Below are 18422 nucleotides of genomic sequence, written 5' to 3' on the forward strand. Positions count from 1 at the left end.
GCTATATGGTCTTATTGCTTCTGATTATCACCTTTAAAGGAATACTTTTTCCTTTGTAATGCCTGTAGCTGGGATTAGGCAGGAATGGAGAGAGGAAACCTTCAGTAGGCTATTGTATTGGTTTTCATCATACTTAATTAAATGACCATGATGACCCATTTACTCTCTTTACATTGAAATGCTTTTACATCACAGAGCATTCAGACAAACAAACGGATACATGCAAATGTGGTTGGCATGGGTGCCTACCACATTGGGCCCCATGAAAAGATATCACATTGGGCCCCACTTCCACAGGCCACACCAACCCTGCGCAATTGCTGTAACCACACACCTCCAGAACCCAATCGACCCATTCAAAGCTTTAAATAACTAAAAAATAACTTTAAAAAAAAAAACTAATCACGTGAAGTGTTCGGAAAACATGTTTTCACATGATTTAACATGTGAAATCATGTGTTTTTTCTGTAAGGGGTGTGTGCTTGTGTGTGTGCATGCATGCATTTGTGTGTGTGTGTGAGTGAGTGAGTGAGTGAGTGAGTGAGTGAGTGAGTGAGTGAGTGAGTGAGTGTGTGTGTGTGAGTGGGTTGAAAAGCAAAATATACATTTCTGTGGAATGTAAGGAAAGTATATGTAAAATCTTCTTCTCTTACTCCTTATTCTCCTCCTCCTTCACCTCTTCCTCCTTGTCATCTGCCTCCTTTTAGGTTCCTCTCCTCTTCCTCCATTGGTTGGGCCCTGATCCACAAGGCTACACTGAGCTGCTCCCTGCTCCTCATCTTTATCTTCTGTCTGGTTTCCTATGGCAACCTGGTGGTGTTCCACCCCTTCAACCCGGCCTTCCGCAAGTTCCACACCAACTTCCACTTCATGATCCTGACCTTATCGTTCTGTGATATGAGTATATGTTGAGTGATGGTGCTGATGTTCACGTTGGTGCTCTTTCTGTACTCAGGTGAGTAGATTGTTTTTACTTCTCTCTTGCTTCAGCTAAGACCCTGGGCCCTGTCTTTCCCCAGTTTTGCTTTGGATCTATTTGGGTCTGTGGTCTGCCTGTTTGAGCTTGCCTGGCTTAGGAAACCAATAGAAAGTCCCAAAACTGCAAACTCTGCCCATCTAGCCCTCCAGGTGAATCGAGCAAATACATTTGGTCTAATTGCTGACTGTCATTGCACAAAACAAATTCTTCAGTAATTGGATCATCTCTAACAAATCAAACCAATCAGTATCAAAGTTTATAGCGTCATTATGTTAGCTGGCTCTGGCCCAACCCATCGGATTTTGGGACCAATCAGAATGGTCAGAATATGTTCGCATTTTAGAATGCGGGTAGGGAGGCAATCCAGTGTAGGGAGGCAATCCAGTGGCCGTAGCGATGTGGCTGGGTAGCAAGCACCATACAGCCATCACCTGCATTGTGGGAGGCACTATTTGTCAACCAATCATTAGGGTATTTTTGGTTGACCCATGCTAATGTGACCATAGAAGTGACTGAAAGAGGAACCAACTTTGCTGTGATTCTAAAGCCACAGGGGACACAAATTAAAGTGATATTTGAGACCTCTATCTAACCAATTAATTGAACACATGCTATGTTTTCAGTTTATGATTGTGTGATATGGGGTATAGAAAAGTTTTTATTTCTATATTTATAAAGAACAACTTTTCGAAATAATAGCAGCCGTATTGATCTGAGCCTTGCTGTTGGAAAACTACTACACTGTCTGACTTTCGGCTCTCACAGATGCAACTCTTCCAACTTCACTTGCCGACTTTCGTCTACAGTAGGCTTCGTTAGCCTTACTGCTCGAACACACCCTTTGAAATTGTTTTTACACGTTTTTGAACCCAGGTCTGATTCTTGAAAGTTTGCAAAAGTCTTAAGAGTATACTTTTTGTTTCAGGGGGAGGGGCGGTGTGTCACCTTCCACCTGACTGGCTCAGCCCTCATCATGTCTCTGGAAACGCTAGCTGTGATCGCCCTCCGAAGGCTCCATATGGTCCTGGACCAGCAGCCCAACGGCATGGCCTCGCTCCCCTGTACTCTGTCTCTCACCGCCCTCCTCTGGACCTCCAGCTTCACCATAGCTTCCCTGCTCACCTTCCCCACAAAGGAGGAACCTTGCCTGCCTCACTTCGGCCTAACGGGGGTGCCAGGGTGGTTCTATTATGTCTACCTGGTGGACTTCTGAGTGGCAGTGGTGTCTGTCTGTTACCGGATGATCGCTCAGACGCTAAGGAAGAACGCACAGGTGAGAGGGAGAGAGAGGGGGAGAGGGAGGGAGTGGTGGGGTGAGAGAACGAGGGGGAGAGAAGGAGGGAGGAGGGGGGGAGGAGGGGGAGAGGTAGGGGGGTGAGAGAACGAGAGGGGGGGGGGGAGAGAACGAGAGGGGGGAGAGGGAGAATTGGATGGCATTTGAATTTCTTGTCAGGTAAATTACCTTAGCGACCCACACCAATGGGATTATTTGTTTTTAAGAACTTTACTTTCTATAAACATGTACAGTATAAACCTAAATAATGTCTTATAACAGTTTTTATATCATCTAATGTCTCTCAATGCTAAATGCTTGATCCCATCCCACACCCAGGTGAGGAAGTTTGGCATCATTGCTGTTGACGCCACTACCCCCTCCCCTGCTCATGGCTGCCAGGTTAGAGGTCATGCAGTTTGCTGTCCAGGTTCATTCGCTCTACCTCAAGCTGGCCTACAACACATTCAGACTCACTCCTACACTAACAGACCCACTAGCCAGGGTCTAGTACCTGGGGCTGTCCAGGGAGCTACCTGCTGCCAACTAGTCACTACCGTCAACCTGGCCACAGTCAAGGACTTGTAGTAACCTGTATGGTGATTGTATTCTCCGTCCACCTTTGTTGTCTCACCATAGGCGTCGTCTTAGCCCAGAACATCCTTTCACCCGGAGAGCAGCTTCGCTCACTACCAGCTTGAACTGTGCGGTTTCGCGCTCATCTTCTTTAAGTCGTGCATCAACCCGTTCGTGTACTCCCGCAACAGCGCCGGGCTCCGCCGCCGCATACTCTGCTGCCTCCAATGGGTGGCTCTGGTGTTCCTCTGATGCAACACAAGACACGGCTCTACGCCATGGGCAAAGGCAGTCTCGAGGTCAACCGTAACAAATCCTCACACCACGAGACCAACTCGGCCTCTGTCCTCTCACCCAAGCTCCAAAAGCGACTGGTGGATCAAGCCTGGGGACCCAGTCATTCCTGGGACTGTGCCCCCAGTCTGAGAGCCACGGGCTGGCATGCTGGACGTAAACCACGGCCCTTAGCATCTCCACCCCCATCAACACCCGTATCGAGCCATACTACAGTATCTACAACAGCAGCCCCATAGTGGGCCCGGACTCCACTACCAACTCATCCTCACAGGCCTTTGGGTTAGCTAAGTCCTATGTTGCCAAGCACTGTCACACCCACCAGAGATGCTGCAGGATGTTGAGAGCACCTCTGCCCATAAGATACCCATACCTTCAGTCTAACTAACCACTATGATTGATTGATCAGATACCCATCCCTTCAGTCGAATGTGATGAATAACCTTTGCTTGGCTCCCCAAGCTAATGCTAATAGGTTTTAGCTCCGTGGTCCAACAAAGTCTTGCGGTTCTGCCAGACTTTGAGAGCACCTCAGTGCATCAGCTCCCCATACCTTCAGACGAACTTACCACCTTGATGTGTTAATTCATTGATTGATCAGCTACTGCACCTTCAATCTAACCTGGAGAGGGTTTGGGCATATAGGTCAGTCATACTAAGGGGTCACTATATTGTTATACCACCATTACTGTTACTACAAGACACCAGAGAGTAAACAGATGCTAATTTTCTGAATATCATGCGGTATTGAACTGTTTTTTTTTTAGGTGGAAAAAAAGTTACAGTATAGAATAACCCCCATTGACTTTACCCAGGAATATAAAGATAGGTATCCTATTCCAGAGGGAAAAGTGTGAAGAATAGAGAGATACGTAACGGTACAGATCCCAAAGTGTTATTGACATTGTTGAACTGACTGGAATCTTTTTTTACACTGATATGACGCATCTCTTCATAATAATACAGTATTTGTGAGTCTCATACATTTTCTATGATATCAATAAATATTTTCAAAGTGTAATGTGTCCAGTGAGCTCCTGCCAAAGAACATACAGTATATTAGAAATTCTTCATTTTATAGTGTTCTATGTACAGACGTTATATTACATTGTATAACGTAAATAATCATATAAATTCCTCAAGATTTTTTAAGGTTCGACAATTAGCAGCAGGAGTTATGGAATTACTCCTCTGATTTTCAGGTCAAGTTGAAGATCCATAAAGGTGAACAGCACCTTTTGAAGGAAAATATCAGAGCCCTCTCGTGGTCAGCTAATCAACCTGCATCTCAAGCTTTTGTCATTTGACAGCTATGCACAGTGCATGTGTTTATCCATAGAGCGCTCTCCTTGGAAATAACCAGTTTTTAGACCACTTCAAAATAAAGAGCCTTAATGGCGCTGCCCATGCTCTGACGACCATAATGGGACAGATACAAAGATGAGTTGTCTAACTAAGTCTATGGTATCAAATAAGCTACCGGTGATCAAACAGAATTCTGTTCAGTTGGCCTTCACTAAGTGTATAATGGTTCAAACTGAATGCTAGTTAAACAAGAGCTTTATTATATTGTGGCTAGCTCCCCAGGCAATCATTTTTTTAACCATAGAACACACCAGATTTAGAAATTCACAGGAAACATCTGATTCAGTACATAACAAATGTTCATCAGAACTTGTCAATTACATCGGGGGATTTGAATTCACAGCACATCAAGTTAAGTTACTCTCACTCACCCTGTAACATAACAACCATGGTCGGGGTCAATTCAGGAAGTAAACTGGCAAATTCAAATCCCAATTTAAATTATTGCTTTTAAATGAGGAAATACTGTAGAATTTGGAATTTCAGTTTACTTCCTGAATCGACTGAATTGAAATGGAATTGATCCCAACCATGACACCAGAACCCCAATCTTACTATACCCACAGTTAGTTTGTCTGCACATTTTAAATTTCAAACTGACCTTGCTCAAAGATATCTACAAAACCAAAGTGTCACGGACAAGCATCAAATCAATCTGAAATAAATTACGATAATTTAGAATGTTAACAATAAAACCAACTCCAACATGGAAACTGGTTCTCCTGATGAGGTCATCTGAATGATTGGTGGTTCTCTGTCCTGGCATATGGCCAGAAAAGACATTAGAACTAATGTGCCGAAGATAAAGCATACAAGGAAGATATGAAGTCCAGGCCATAGATCCACTGCCTTGTGGAGTGAGCAGGGTTACATTCTGTGAGTCTCTGTCCCATTTAGAATAGGATTTCCATGCTTTTATCAGAAGGCTTTTTAAGCAGAATGGGTCTGGTACAGTCCATAGAGGAGGTCAAAGCCAGGGTATTAGCGAGGGACTGTGGTCCTGGCTTCCAGGGGCCATTCCAGGATCAACACTTTCTCCATGTCTGTCTGAACCTCCTGAGCAGTGCCATGGGCCTTGGTGCATCCATTCTTCAGTTGTCCGTTTTATGCCACCTAAATCCATGTCCTTTTCTGTTGCGCTTCTTATTCCCCTCTGCTCATCCCTCCTCTTCTTCGTCTCTCTGGCCTCCTGTTCTGTTAGCTGGAGACAGATAGAAGGCCTTTCTCATCAGCTGTGTCCAGGATCTGGCATATGACTGGAGACTCAACCTGATTGAGAAAAAATAGAAAAAATAACAGGGTTGAGTTCGGACATCGGAAATCGGAAATCTGCAACAATGTGTTCAAGTGTTGAACCATAAGACGATGCGACAGTGATGTGTGTATGCAGTCTTACCCCAAGGACGTACTGACAGGTCTGAGGCTCCAGCATGTACACAGTGACGGCATGGGGAGACTCAGACTCCTTACACCTGAGGCAGAGGAGGAAAAAGACTTGAATCAGAGACTCGTGGTGTATTCGGTGATGTGAAACATTCTGAACGCTGCAGATAGATATATAATCAGTAGAGCTGACAAGATTCCCTGTTCTACACCATACATTTCTATCTGATGAGCTTTAAAGCTCCGCATGTCACTCCAATGGAGAAGTGGTCCTCAGTAGCTCAGTTGGTAGAGCATGGTGCTTGCAATGCCAGGATAGTGGGTTTGATTCCCACGACCACCCGTATGTAAAATGCATGACTAAGTTGCTTTGGATAAAAGCGTCTGCAAAATGTTATATATAAAAGTATGTGGACACCCTTTCAAATTAGTGTATTTGGCTATTTCAGCCGCACCCGTTGCTGACTGGGATATGAAATTGAGCAAGCAGCCATGCAATCTCCATAGACAAACATTGGCAGTAGAATGGCCTTACTGAAGAGCTCAGTGAGTCACTGTGGCACCGTCATAGGTTGCCACCTTTCCAACAAGTCAGTTCATCAACTTTCTACCCTGCTAGAACTGCCCCGGTCAACTGTAAGTGCTGTTATTATGAAATGGAAACATCTAGGAACAACAACAGCTCATCCAAGAAGTGGTAGGACACACTAGCTCATAGAACGGGACTGCTGAAACGCAAAAAAATTGTCTGTCCTCGGTTAAAACACTCACTACCAAGCAACGTCAGCACAAGCACTGTTCGTTGGAAGCTTCATGAAATGGGTTACCATGACCGAGCAGTCATGGACAAGCCTAAGATCGCAATGACAAGCGTCGGCTGGAGTGGTGTAAAGCTCGCAGCCATTGGACTCTGGAGCAGTGGAAACTCTCTGAAGTGATAAATGACGCTTCACCATCTGGCAGTCTGATGAACGAATCTGGATTTGGCGGATGCCAGGAGAACGCTACCTGCCCAAAGCATAGTGCCAACTAAAGTTTGGTGGAGGGGGAATAATGGTCTGGGCCTGTCTTTCATGGTTTGGACTAGGCCTCTTATTTCCAGTGAAAGGAAATCTTAACTCTACAGCATACAATGACATTCTAGATGATTCGGTGCTTCCAACGTTGTGGCAACAGTTTGGGGAAGGCCCTTTTCTGTTTCAGTATGACAATGCCCCCGTGCACAAAGCGAGGTCTATACAGAAATGGTTTGCCGAGATCAGTGTGGAAGAACTTGACTGACCTGCACAGAGCCCTGACCTCAAACCCATCGAACACCTTTGGGATTAATTGGAACATCGACTTCGAGCCAGGCCTAATTGCCCAACATCAGTGCCCACCCTCACTAATGCTTGTGGCTCAATGGAAGCAAGTCCCCGCAGTAATGTTCCAACTCCATATTAATCCCCATGACTTTTGAATGAGATGTTCGATGAGCAGGTGTCCACAATATGCATGTAGTGTATATTGAAGATGCACTATGCAGCAATCACTTCACCATTTCCTGTTTGCTAAAATTCTAATAGTTCTAATTTCAGTTTGTGACTAAACAAGCAAGTATAGTGTAGAAAATCATTGTACCATCTAAACCGCTGTGAAATATATTTTCCATAACCAAACATCTTTTATTTTCAGCTGTTTGAATCTGGTATACAAAGCTGAAAGTAAAAAGACGCAATAAAAACTTTTAGACGGGAAAGCATGGAAATATGCACATAGATTTCTTTCTCATTGAAAGCAGGATATTTATTCTAAGTTCTAGATCTGTCAATGTGAATTTGGTCATGTCGCCCCAAAAAATTACGTTGCAGCTTTAAGTGTGTCAATACTAGACCAGGCCTCTCTCAGGAAGAGAGTGGAAACACTAATGATGACCCACTTGAGCTTGACGATGACCTGTCTGGGTTTCCCCGTCATGTCACACACATCCCCGTGGCCGTAGAAGTGAGACACCAGTCTGAGGAGAAGAAAGTACAACCATGAAATCCTCATTATCAATCACAAATGTGTTCTTATCATTAAACATGTTTAGGTTTCCTGGAAACAGGTGAATTCTATTGCTGAATTAAAAGGCCCTTTCAATCAGTATTCTCCATTGAGCATGCTTTTTAGTCCAGAGGTAGGCTTAACCTTTGTCCCAGACACCAGCCTCTAATGCCCCATGTCTAAAATAGTGGTACATTCATTATCAATATCCTGCAGATCAGTGTGATCTTTTAATAAACTGATTGTAGAGCTGGCTGACATACTTGACTTTCTGCACCTCATCATTTTTGAGCTGGTAGGACCGGGCCACGTTCTTCTGGGCCCACTCCAGGTGTTCCTCAGTGTTCCAACTACCTACTACCACCATGTTCTTCCCTTGCTCCTTATCCTGGGAGAGAACACATACATCAATCAACCATCCTATATTATACTGAACAAAAATATAAAACGCAAGTGTTAATCCCATGTTTCATGAATTGAAATAAAAGATCCCAGAAATGTTCCATAAGCCCAAAAAGCTTATTTCTCTCAAATGTACACAAATTTGTTTACATCTCTATTAGTGATTATTCCTCCTTCGCCAAGATAATCCATCCACCTGACAGGTGTGGCATATCAAGAAGCTGATTAAATAGCATGATCAATACACAGGTGCACCTTGTGTTGGGGACAGTAAAAAGCCACACTAAAATGTACAGTTGTCACACACAACGAAATGCCACAGATGTGTCAAGTTTTGAGGAAGTGTGCAGTTGGCATGCTGATTGCAGGAATGTCCACCAGAGCTGTTGCCAGAGAATTTAACATTAATTTCTCTACCATAAGCCACCCCCAACATCACTTTTTTAAAGAATTTGGCAGTGCGTCCAACCGGCCTCACAGACCACGTGTAACCATGCCAGTCCAGGACCTCAACATCCAGCTTCTTCACCTGCAGGATCAGCTGAGAGCAGCCACCCGTTTGCACAACCTTTCAGAAACCATCTCAGGGAAGCTCATCTGCGTGCTCGCCATCCTCACCAGGGGCTTGACCTGACTGCAGTTCAGTGTCATAACTTACTTCAGTGGGGAAATGCTCACCTTCGATTGCCACTGGCATGCTGGAGAAGTGTGCTCTTCATGGATGAATCCTGGTTTCCACTGTACCGGGCAGATGGCGTCGTGTGGGTGAGCAATTTGCGGATGTCAACTTTGTGAACAAAGTGCCCCATGGTGGTTGTGGGGTTATGTTATGAGCTACGGACATCGAACACAATTGAATTTTATTGATGGCAATTTGAACGTACAGAGATACCGTGACGAGATCCTGAGGCCCATTGTCGTACCATTAATCTGCCGTCATCAACTCATGTTCCAGCATGATAATGCACGGCCCCATGTCGCAAGGATCTGTACACAATTCCTGGAAGCTGAAAATGTCCCAGTTCTTCCATTGCCTGCATACTCACCAGACATGTCACCCATTGAGTATGTTTGGGATGCTCTGGATCGCCGTGTATGACAGTGTTCCAGCTCCCTTCAATATCAAGGACTTCGCACATCCATTGAAGAGGAGTGGAACCTCATTCCACAGGCCACAATCAAATCATGTGAAGGAGTGCAGGCTCATTGTAAGGGCTGGGATGGAATCAATGGAATGGAGTCAAACATGTTGTTTCCATAAGTTTGATACACAATAGAGAACCCTTACCTCATGGTACTGATGCACATGCTTCCCATAGCAGAACTCATACTTCCACCATCCCACTCCCTGGAACACACAGATTCCAGACATCAGACAGCTGCTACAGTATGAGCTACAGAAGAGGTGTGTGTTACTTGAGCACCTCTTCTAACCTTCTTTGTCAGTTCCCCTTTTTTTATTTCACCTTTATTTAACCAGGTAGGCTAGTTGAGAACAAGTTCTCATTTACAACTGCGACCTGGCCAAGATAAAGCATAGCAGTGTGAACAGACAACAACACAGAGTTACACATGGAGTAAACAATAAACAAGTCAATAACACAGTAGAAAAAAATCGATAAAAAAGAAAAAAAAAAGAATCTATATACATTGTGTGCAAAAGGCATGAGGAGGGAGGCGAATAATTACAATTTAGCAGATTAACACTGGAGAGATAAATGATCAGATGGCCATGTGCAGGTAGAGATACTGGTGTGCAAAAGAGCAGAAAAATAAATAAATAAAAACAGTATGGGGATGAGGTAGGTAAATTGGGTGGGCTATTTACCGATGGACTATGTACAGCTGCAGCGATCGGTTAGCTGCTCAGATAGCAGATGTTTAACGTTGGTGAGGGAGATAAGTCTTTTGGTATGTATACATGTAATACATCAGGGAACAATAACGTTCTATTCAATTGAATTGAATAAACAACAGCAGCCAATGAGCAGTAGCCAATATGGAACTGTAGCCAATGAGTAGATGTCTTCTTCAACAGCCAGCCAATCAGCATGCCTCATACTAACCCCATGGAGACAGTAGGAGCCACTCAGGAACTCTTTGATCAGCTGCTCGTCCGTCAGGCGGGAGATGTGGGTGGTTCCTACTGTAATATGAGTCTGCCCGCCCACCACCAGGGGCTTATGGGTAGAGGAGAAGGCCTCCTCTCTCACCGGGGACATACTCTCTTCCTGGAGAAAAAAAGGGAGGGGGGGTGGTTAGCTTCTAAACCTGAGTCTTGTTCAGTAGAGTAGGGAGGAATGCAAACCGCTTTACCATGGTGCGGCCTACTAGTCTTCCACTACCCCTGCCCCTTCCCATCTTCCACCAGTTTCATCTCCCCCCTCACCTCTCTCTCCATCTCTGGGGCAGTAGGAGCAGTGAAGGGAGGTTTCAGTAGCTGTTCCTGCTCTCGGTTCATCTGAGAGAGACTGTGAGGCTGCAGGGGAGAACCAGACAGGGCCTGGCAGAAGATGGCATTCACTGGGGACGACTTGAACCTAACACACCATGGGATAAAGATATGACTCCATTACATCTCAAACATGGGACAATATACTAACGTTTTGAGAAAGAATTATAAATAAACATTTTTTAGCACAATTATTTATTGGTTTATTTTAATTTTTGATAAGAAAATTTATTACATTTGAGGTTATTTGTTGATGCAAATAAATATACAGATTTTAAGGTTGTCATATTGGGGTCTCGAGAAATTATTGCGAACATAAACGGGTTCCCCAGAAATTCTGGTGGAAAACATGGGGTCCCAAAAGTTTGAATAACACTTCCTTAACTTATACTAATTACGAGACTATTCACTATGCCATTCTATAAATGAGTTAAATCAGCTATGCTAGTTCTGAAATAGATCAAACAAGGGAAACTGATTGGGTAGATCTGCTGCTACCTGTACTTGGGGTGTGCACCTCACACACACACACACACACACCTGTATTTGGGGTGTGCACAGATCAGATGGGTCAGCACCACTACTTCGTACTCGCAGGTAGTGACCTCAGCAATAGAGAGGATCTCATGCTTTGCTTCGGGGTGGCAGACATACAGCACGTTGGTGGAGCGAGGCGTGTTCTGTTTCAGGATGCAGGCCGTCCCGTGGCCCATCAACACCGGGTAGTATGGAGCGAGCTGGCCCTCCACGTTCTTAGTGGGAACCTTTTAACAGAGATAATCTGTGTATTCAACGTTGGTAGATAAACTAACCAGATCACAGCAAGTAAGGTAGAGACCAATGATTAGAAAGAGAAGTTAAACAAAAATAAGACAAAAGATTCAAAGAAGTCTTATCAGGTGTTTTTTCAAATGTATATGAGCCAAACTGCTGAGTCGCTGTCAAACAACAAACCTCTTTCTCCGGTTCTGACTTAGGTTTCGTCTCCTCAGCTTTCTCTGCAGTCTCTGTTCCTGAAGTGGTTGAAGACTCAGTCTTCTTGGTCATGCTTCCCAAGACGTACTCCTGAAGTTTGATCTGCTAGATAAAACAGAGAAAAATAATTTCACCTTTCACATTGATTGCTTTTTTTCTGTGTGTTGCAACATACTTAAATGGTAGACAATTTAATTATGGTGAAAGTAATCATTTCCCACGGACCTGTCCCGTCTCCTTCTCTTCATGGTATTGTCTCACATGCTTCCCATGACACACCTCATACGTCCAGTATGACTCGATCTACAACACCACAACACATGCCAGAAGAGAGTGGTTAGCCTATCCAAAGTGACTGACAGCACAGTGAGTACATTAAGGGTAGTGTTGTCACGATGCCAAAACGTTACTACCGATATGATGCCTAGTATCCCGATACCAAGGGGGAAACCATTCAGAGTGGCCGAGTGTCCCGATACAAAGGGGGAAACCATTCAGAGTGGCCTAGTGTCCCGATACCAAGGGGGAAACCATTCAGAGTGGCCTAGTGTCCCGATACCAAGGGGGAAACCATTCAGAGTGGCCTAGTGTCCCGATACCAAGGGGGAAACCATTCAGAGTGGCCTAGTGTCCCGATACCAAGGGGGAAACCATTCAGAGTGGCCTAGTGTCCCGATACCAAGGGGGAAACCATTCAGAGTGGCCTAGTGTCCCGATACCAAGAGGGAAACCATTCAGAGTGGCCTAGTGTCCCGATACCAAGGGGGAAACCATTCAGAGTGGCCTAGTGTCCCGATACCAAGGGGGAAACCATTCAGAGTGGCCTAGTGTCCCGATACCAAGGGGGAAACCATTCAGAGTGGCCTAGTGTCCCGATACCAAGGGGGAAACCATTCAGAGTGGCCTAGTGTCCCGATACCAAGGGGGAAACCATTCAGAGTGGCCTAGTGTCCCGATACCAAGGGGGAAACCATTCAGAGTGGCCTAGTGTCCCGATACCAAGGGGGAAACCATTCAGAGTGGCCTAGTGTCCCGATACCAAGGGGGAAACCATTCAGAGTGGCCTAGTGTCCCGATACCAAGGGGGAAACCATTCAGAGTGGCCTAGTGTCCCGAAACCAAGGGGGAAACCATTCAGAGTGGCCTAGTGTCCCGATACCAAGGGGGAAACCATTCAGAGTGGCCTAGTGTCCCGATACCAAGGGGGAAACCATTCAGAGTGGCCTAGTGTCCCGATACCAAGGGGGAAACCATTCAGAGTGGCCTAGTGTCCCGATACCAAGGGGGAAACCATTCAGAGTGGCCTAGTGTCCCGATACCAAGGGGGAAACCATTCAGAGTGGCCTAGTGTCCCGATACCAAGGGGGAAACCATTCAGAGTGGCCTAGTGTCCCGATACCAAGGGGGAAACCATTCAGAGTGGCCTAGTGTCCCGATACCAAGGGGGAAACCATTCAGAGTGGCCTAGTGTCCCGATACCAAGGGGGAAACCATTCAGAGTGGCCTAGTGTCCCGATACCAAGGGGGAAACCATTCAGAGTGGCCTAGTGTCCCGATACCAAGGGGGAAACCATTCAGAGTGGCCTAGTGTCCCGATACCAAGGGGGAAACCATTCAGAGTGGCCTAGTGTCCCGATACCAAGGGGGAAACCATTCAGAGTGGCCTAGTGTCCCGATACCAAGGGGGAAACCATTCAGAGTGGCCTAGTGTCCCGATACCAAGGGGGAAACCATTCAGAGTGGCCTAGTGTCCCGATACCAAGGGGGAAACCATTCAGAGTGGCCTAGTGTCCTGAAACCAAGGGGGAAACCATTCAGAGTGGCCTAGTGTCCTGAAACCAAGGGGGAAACCATTCAGAGTGGCCTAGTGTCCTGAAACCAAGGGGGAAACCATTCAGAGGCCTAGTGTCCTTTTGCCCCGTCCACCGGACGTTTTCCCCCATTTTCTAAATGTTCTGCGCAAAAAACCTATCACTGAAATTCACACTTCTACTCAATACAACACACTGACTTCACACTGTTCAGCGTATAATAGAATGGCCGATTTGCTCAGATTTTCAAATGCCTAGCTGTGATTTGGCTGGAGGAATGGGAGGGAGGAGTATACATGCATAATGATCTGCATGTCATTGTGGCAGTAAGGGAAAACACTGCATGAAACCTTTACTCTTCAGTTAACACAGACACATACCTCCCTCCCTTCCTCACACACACTGTCTCCCTCCCTCTTATAAAACACACACACACAAACAGCTACCATGTTAAATGTTAGGCACCAAACAGATTTCAAGGATCACCAGAAAGCGATTGAAACCTAAACGATATCATAAATTCAATTAGTCCTACATGAATCCTACCTCTGAAGCACATCTCATGAGTAGCAGACTTGTTTTCTTTGTTCCTTTGCCAATTGAATTTGCCTCAACCTACTGTCAATTTACCGGGTTGTTAGCTAGCAAGGTAACATGACTGAACGTTGTTTGTTATCAAACCAATAATAAGCGACCAGGGATTAGTTCAAAACAGCCTGCAAAATGGATTGTGAAATTATATCAAATGAGCACAAATCCCGATAGAAAGAAAAAAGGTATATTGGTAATATGGGTCATATACTGTATTTTCAAATGTTTAGGCTAGAGACAAGCTGTTTTCTCTGCTGTAAAGCTGCAAGCATGGCCGTCGTGAAGCTCTGCTCAATTTTCTCTTTCTGGCACTCAGAGGCTGTGTGACAGCGAACTTGCAGTCTCCTCAGACTGGCCTGTGCCCATGTTTATAACAGGCGATGAAATTATACAATGTATCAACTTTGCTCGCTCTGCAGAAGACTCATCAGGGTCTGCAATCCCGCTCGCCATCACTGCTAAATTATATTTTAAAAACTGATGGAGGAATAGACGCACACAGAGAGAAGCATGTGAGTGAGGGCTGGTAGGGGATGCTGAGAGAAGCAAGTGAGTGAGGGCTGGTAGGGGATGCTGAGAGAAGCAGGTGAGTGAGGGCTGGTAGGGGATGCTGAGAGAAGCAGGTGAGTGAGGGCTGGTAGGGGATGCTGAGAGAAGCAGGTGAGTGAGGGCTGGTAGGGGATGCTGAGAGAAGCAGGTGAGTGAGGGCTGGTAGGGGATGCTGAGAGAAGCAGGTGAGTGAGGGCTGGTAGGGGATGCTGAGAGAAGCAGGTGAATGAGGGTTGGTAGGGGATGCTGAGAGGAGCAGGTGAGTGAGGGCTGGTAGGGGATGCTGAGAGAAGCAGGTGAGTGAGGGCTGGTAGAGGATGCTGAGAGAAGCAGGTGAGTGAGGGCTGGTAGGGGATGCTGAGAGAAGCAGGTGAGTGAGGGCTGGTAGAGGATGAGGCTGGTTGATTACAGCTGCCACGCGTGATATGCACATGAAATGGTGTGGATATCATTGGACCAGTGCATACTAATGGCTGTTGCTTAAATTCAACTGAATTTATGAACAATACTGATTTCAGAAACATTTTATAACAGGAGTCAGCCGAAAAACTTGGTAAAATGTTGGTATCATAAGTATCATGATCTTTTGGTACCGTGATATTACCATTGTACCGGGCAACACTACCTAAGGGGGTTAAACCCATGACATTGGTGTTGCTAGTATTGCAGTGGTACTCAAGATAGCCTATATTTAGACAGAAGTAAAAGTGAAACTGGGCGGTTCTCACTCTGTAGGAGCAGCTGCTCTGTTTAAACAGTGGGTCCAGTAGATCACCTGGTGTGGGACCAGCGTACCCCTTGACATCATCCTGAGAGATAGAAATAGAGGGAGAAGAGAGACATAGGGGAGATAGAGAGAAAGGAGAGACAGCAAGAGAGAGATGGAGAGGCGAGACGGCAAGAGAGAGGGAGAAGGAGACCAGGAGAGGAGGTTAAGTGAGAAGCAATAATTGAAAAAAGGAGCCAAACATAATTCTTTATCTAGCTAGTCTAATCTTTATACTCACGTCGTCTCCATTTGACAAGGAAGGCAGGAGACATTTGTATTTCTCCTTCTCTGTTGTTGTCATGATGACAAAGTCATCATCTTTGTAGAGGGCACCGGAGGTTGGCTATGGAAGGACATATTTTGGGTCAGTTAATAATACTGTACTGAAAGCATGCATGTTTACTGGCTACATCATCTCAGATTGTAAATGTAGTGGAGGTGCAACCCTTTACAGGAGTCATAACACGCAATGACAGAGACTATGTATTATCAGCTTTTCATTGACAATCATATGTCAACAGCCATAACAAGGGATACCTCGCTAGGTTAGGCTTAACATGCTTTATCACCATTTAAAACAACAAACGTTTGTCAATAAATCATTTTCTTTTTAAAAGCCATGATTTAACACACACAACACTCACCAAGGTGAATTCGTCCCCGGGCCAGTTGATTTTGAATGGGATTTCATCAGTAAACGAAGGAGATCCCCCTCTGTTAGCCAACACATGACAACACAACTCAGACAAACCCCCAAACAACACGAACAGCAGCCTAGTCCGGTCCATTGCCTCTGCAAGGCTGGTTCGCTAACTACCTTCTATGGTGCCTGTCAATGCGTAATATAGCTAACCACCGATAAAACTGGTTTAGTTTCCGGGTAATTGTACAATTATGAATCCATCTGGCTGTCTCTTTCATTTGTCAACACAGCAACCAGGAAATAGCTCGTCGCTTGCCACGTGTATTTCCGGTACCTTCGTGTTAGCGTTTACTGAAACTAAAAAGTAAGTCCAAATATATTACCCAGTTGTCTGGTTATAGTTCAGTTTGAAGCACATCTGACATATCGGCTTCACTAACCACGTTTCCATGCGTGTAAAGTCATACCGTATACAAACATGTCACGACCGTTGTGACGGAAACAGGAAGTTTCGGTAAATTGTAAAACATGTTACATATAATTTGTTGATTCGACATTGTGTGGGTAAAATGTATTATACGAGAAATGGCGGTGGAAACGACTTTATGAGCAAATATTGATATAATAACCATCATATCGAAGCAAACTTGGAGTCACGCGATAATATGGTACGTGTTCCTCCCACGATGACTCGGGAAATCATGCCGTTCTTTAGGATACATATTAAGTTAATTATGATGAATTAACTTCACAGGGTGTTGAAAGTGCACGCTATAAATTTGATGCTCCTTTCCAATAACCATCGAGGGTCATATTCTGGTGATTGCTGTTTGACAAATATTCTGGTTTTTATCCATGATCTCATTTTTGGGGCGGCAGGTAGCCAGAGTGTTGGGCTCGAGTGTTGAATCCCTGAGCTGACAAGGCAAAAATCTGTTGTTCTGCCCCTGAACAACGCAGTTAACCCACTGTTCCCAGGCCATCATTGAAAATAAGAATTTGTTCTTGACTAACTTGCCTAGTTAAATCAAATGTAAAAAAAAAAGACTAATCTTCATGCACAGCCTAACCTCACTGTCTGCCAGCTGAACGACTAAAAAACTGTCGGAAAAAGTACCTAATTTACACTTGAGTAAAAGTAGCTCCTAATAGAAAATGACTATTGAAAGTCACCCAGTAAAATAATAGTTGTCTAAAAGTAAATGTAATTGCTAAAATATACTTAACTATCGAAAGTAAACTATTTCTAATTACTATTTCAATGTAAGTAAACAAGACTGCACAATTTAGTTTTTTATTTATTTACCGATAGCCAGGGGACACTCCAAACCAATAATTTATGTTTAGTGAGTCTGCCAGATCAGAGGCATTAGGGATGACCAGGGTTGTTCTCTTGATAAGTGCTTGAATTGGACCATTTTCCTGTCCTGCTAAGCATTCAAAATGTAACAAGTACTTTTGGGTGTCATGGAAAATGTGTGGAGTAAAAAGTACACTATTTTCTTTAGGGATGTAGTGAAGTAAAAGTTGTCAAAATATAAATAATAAAGCAAAGTACAAATACCACAAACTACTTTAGTACTATTTCTACTTAAGTACTTTACACCACTGCTAAAAACACGCTATGGAAAAGCGAAGCTAAAATGATTGGTTTTAAAGTCTTTTTAATATGTCCACAGTTTCAGCCCCCCTCAGGTTCCCTGACAGGCTATTCCAGAGGCTGGGGGCATAATAACTAAAGGCTGCCTCTTAATGCCTCTTGGTCCGAGGCTTTGGGATAGTTAAAAGGCCAGTCCCAGAGGACCTGAGGGACCTATTGGGGACATAACTAAAAAGCATGTCTGACATGTATTGGGGTGCACAACTGTGGATTGATTTAAAAACCAATAGAATAACCTTAAAATCAATTCTTAAACGTACAGGAAGACAGTGCAGAGACCTTTAAAACCGGTGTAATGTGTGCTCTCCATCTGGTCTTGGTCAGTACGCATGCTGCAGCATTCTGTATGTTTTGCAGTTGGCAAATGGCTTTCTTGGATAGACCAGACAGGAGAGCATTACAGAAGTCAAGCCTGCTTGTATTAAAAGCATGGATGAGCCTCTCTGTATCAGCCTGAGTGAGAAACGGCTGCACCGTGGGATGTTCCTCAGGTGGTAAAAAGCTATTTTGGTCACATTCCTAATGTGATTCGAAATAGAGTTCAGAATCTAAAATAATACCTAGATTTTTTTACCCGGTGTTTTATCTTTATTGCCTGTGAATTAAAAAGTGTGGACAGATTCTCTCTGTGCTTTGGCTCCAACAATAAGTACCTCAGTCTTGTCTTGATTTAGC

At 44.6% G+C, this 18422-nt stretch overlaps 1 protein-coding gene and 1 pseudogene across 2 annotated transcripts; one reads left to right on the forward strand and one right to left on the reverse strand.

The window, feature by feature from the left end:
* The first annotated feature begins 220 nt into the window (after positions 1-220).
* On the forward strand, positions 221-3572 carry LOC135524908 (probable G-protein coupled receptor 75; annotated as a pseudogene).
* Positions 3573-4664: 1092 nt separating this feature from the next.
* LOC135523500 (endoplasmic reticulum lectin 1-like) lies at positions 4665-16371 on the reverse strand. 2 transcript variants are annotated; one of them, XM_064950215.1, is made up of 13 exons: positions 16089-16371; positions 15683-15787; positions 15404-15484; positions 11950-12027; positions 11704-11826; positions 11290-11513; positions 10687-10837; positions 10364-10528; positions 9586-9645; positions 8159-8283; positions 7789-7866; positions 5884-5959; positions 4665-5756 (listed from the first exon to the last, which is right to left on the reverse strand). In XM_064950215.1, exons 1-13 carry the CDS (start codon positions 16230-16232, stop codon positions 5685-5687), a joined length of 1482 nt encoding a protein of 493 aa, XP_064806287.1. In that variant the 5' UTR covers positions 16233-16371; the 3' UTR covers positions 4665-5684. The 2 variants fall into 2 exon arrangements, with proteins under 2 accessions (XP_064806287.1, XP_064806285.1); XM_064950213.1 differs by having other exon boundaries at positions 11704-11829; positions 16089-16370.
* Positions 16372-18422: the final 2051 nt, after the last annotated feature.

The sequence above is a fragment of the Oncorhynchus masou genome, chromosome 31 (genome assembly GCF_036934945.1).
Source record: "Oncorhynchus masou masou isolate Uvic2021 chromosome 31, UVic_Omas_1.1, whole genome shotgun sequence".
Lineage (NCBI taxonomy): Eukaryota > Metazoa > Chordata > Actinopteri > Salmoniformes > Salmonidae > Oncorhynchus > Oncorhynchus masou.

Bases quoted from the DNA above. Each gene is read 5' to 3' on its own strand.
- LOC135523500 (XM_064950213.1), bottom strand. From the start codon at position 16,232: ATGGACCGGACTAGGCTGCTGTTCGTGTTGTTTGGGGGTTTGTCTGAG. The intron at 9,646-10,363 runs GTTAGTATGAGG...TGTGTGTTCCAG, and splicing joins GCTCCTACTGTCTCCATGGG to GGAGTGGGATGGTGGAAGTA. The intron at 8,284-9,585 runs GTAAGGGTTCTC...GTTCTCTCCCAG, and splicing joins ATGTGCATCAGTACCATGAG to GATAAGGAGCAAGGGAAGAA.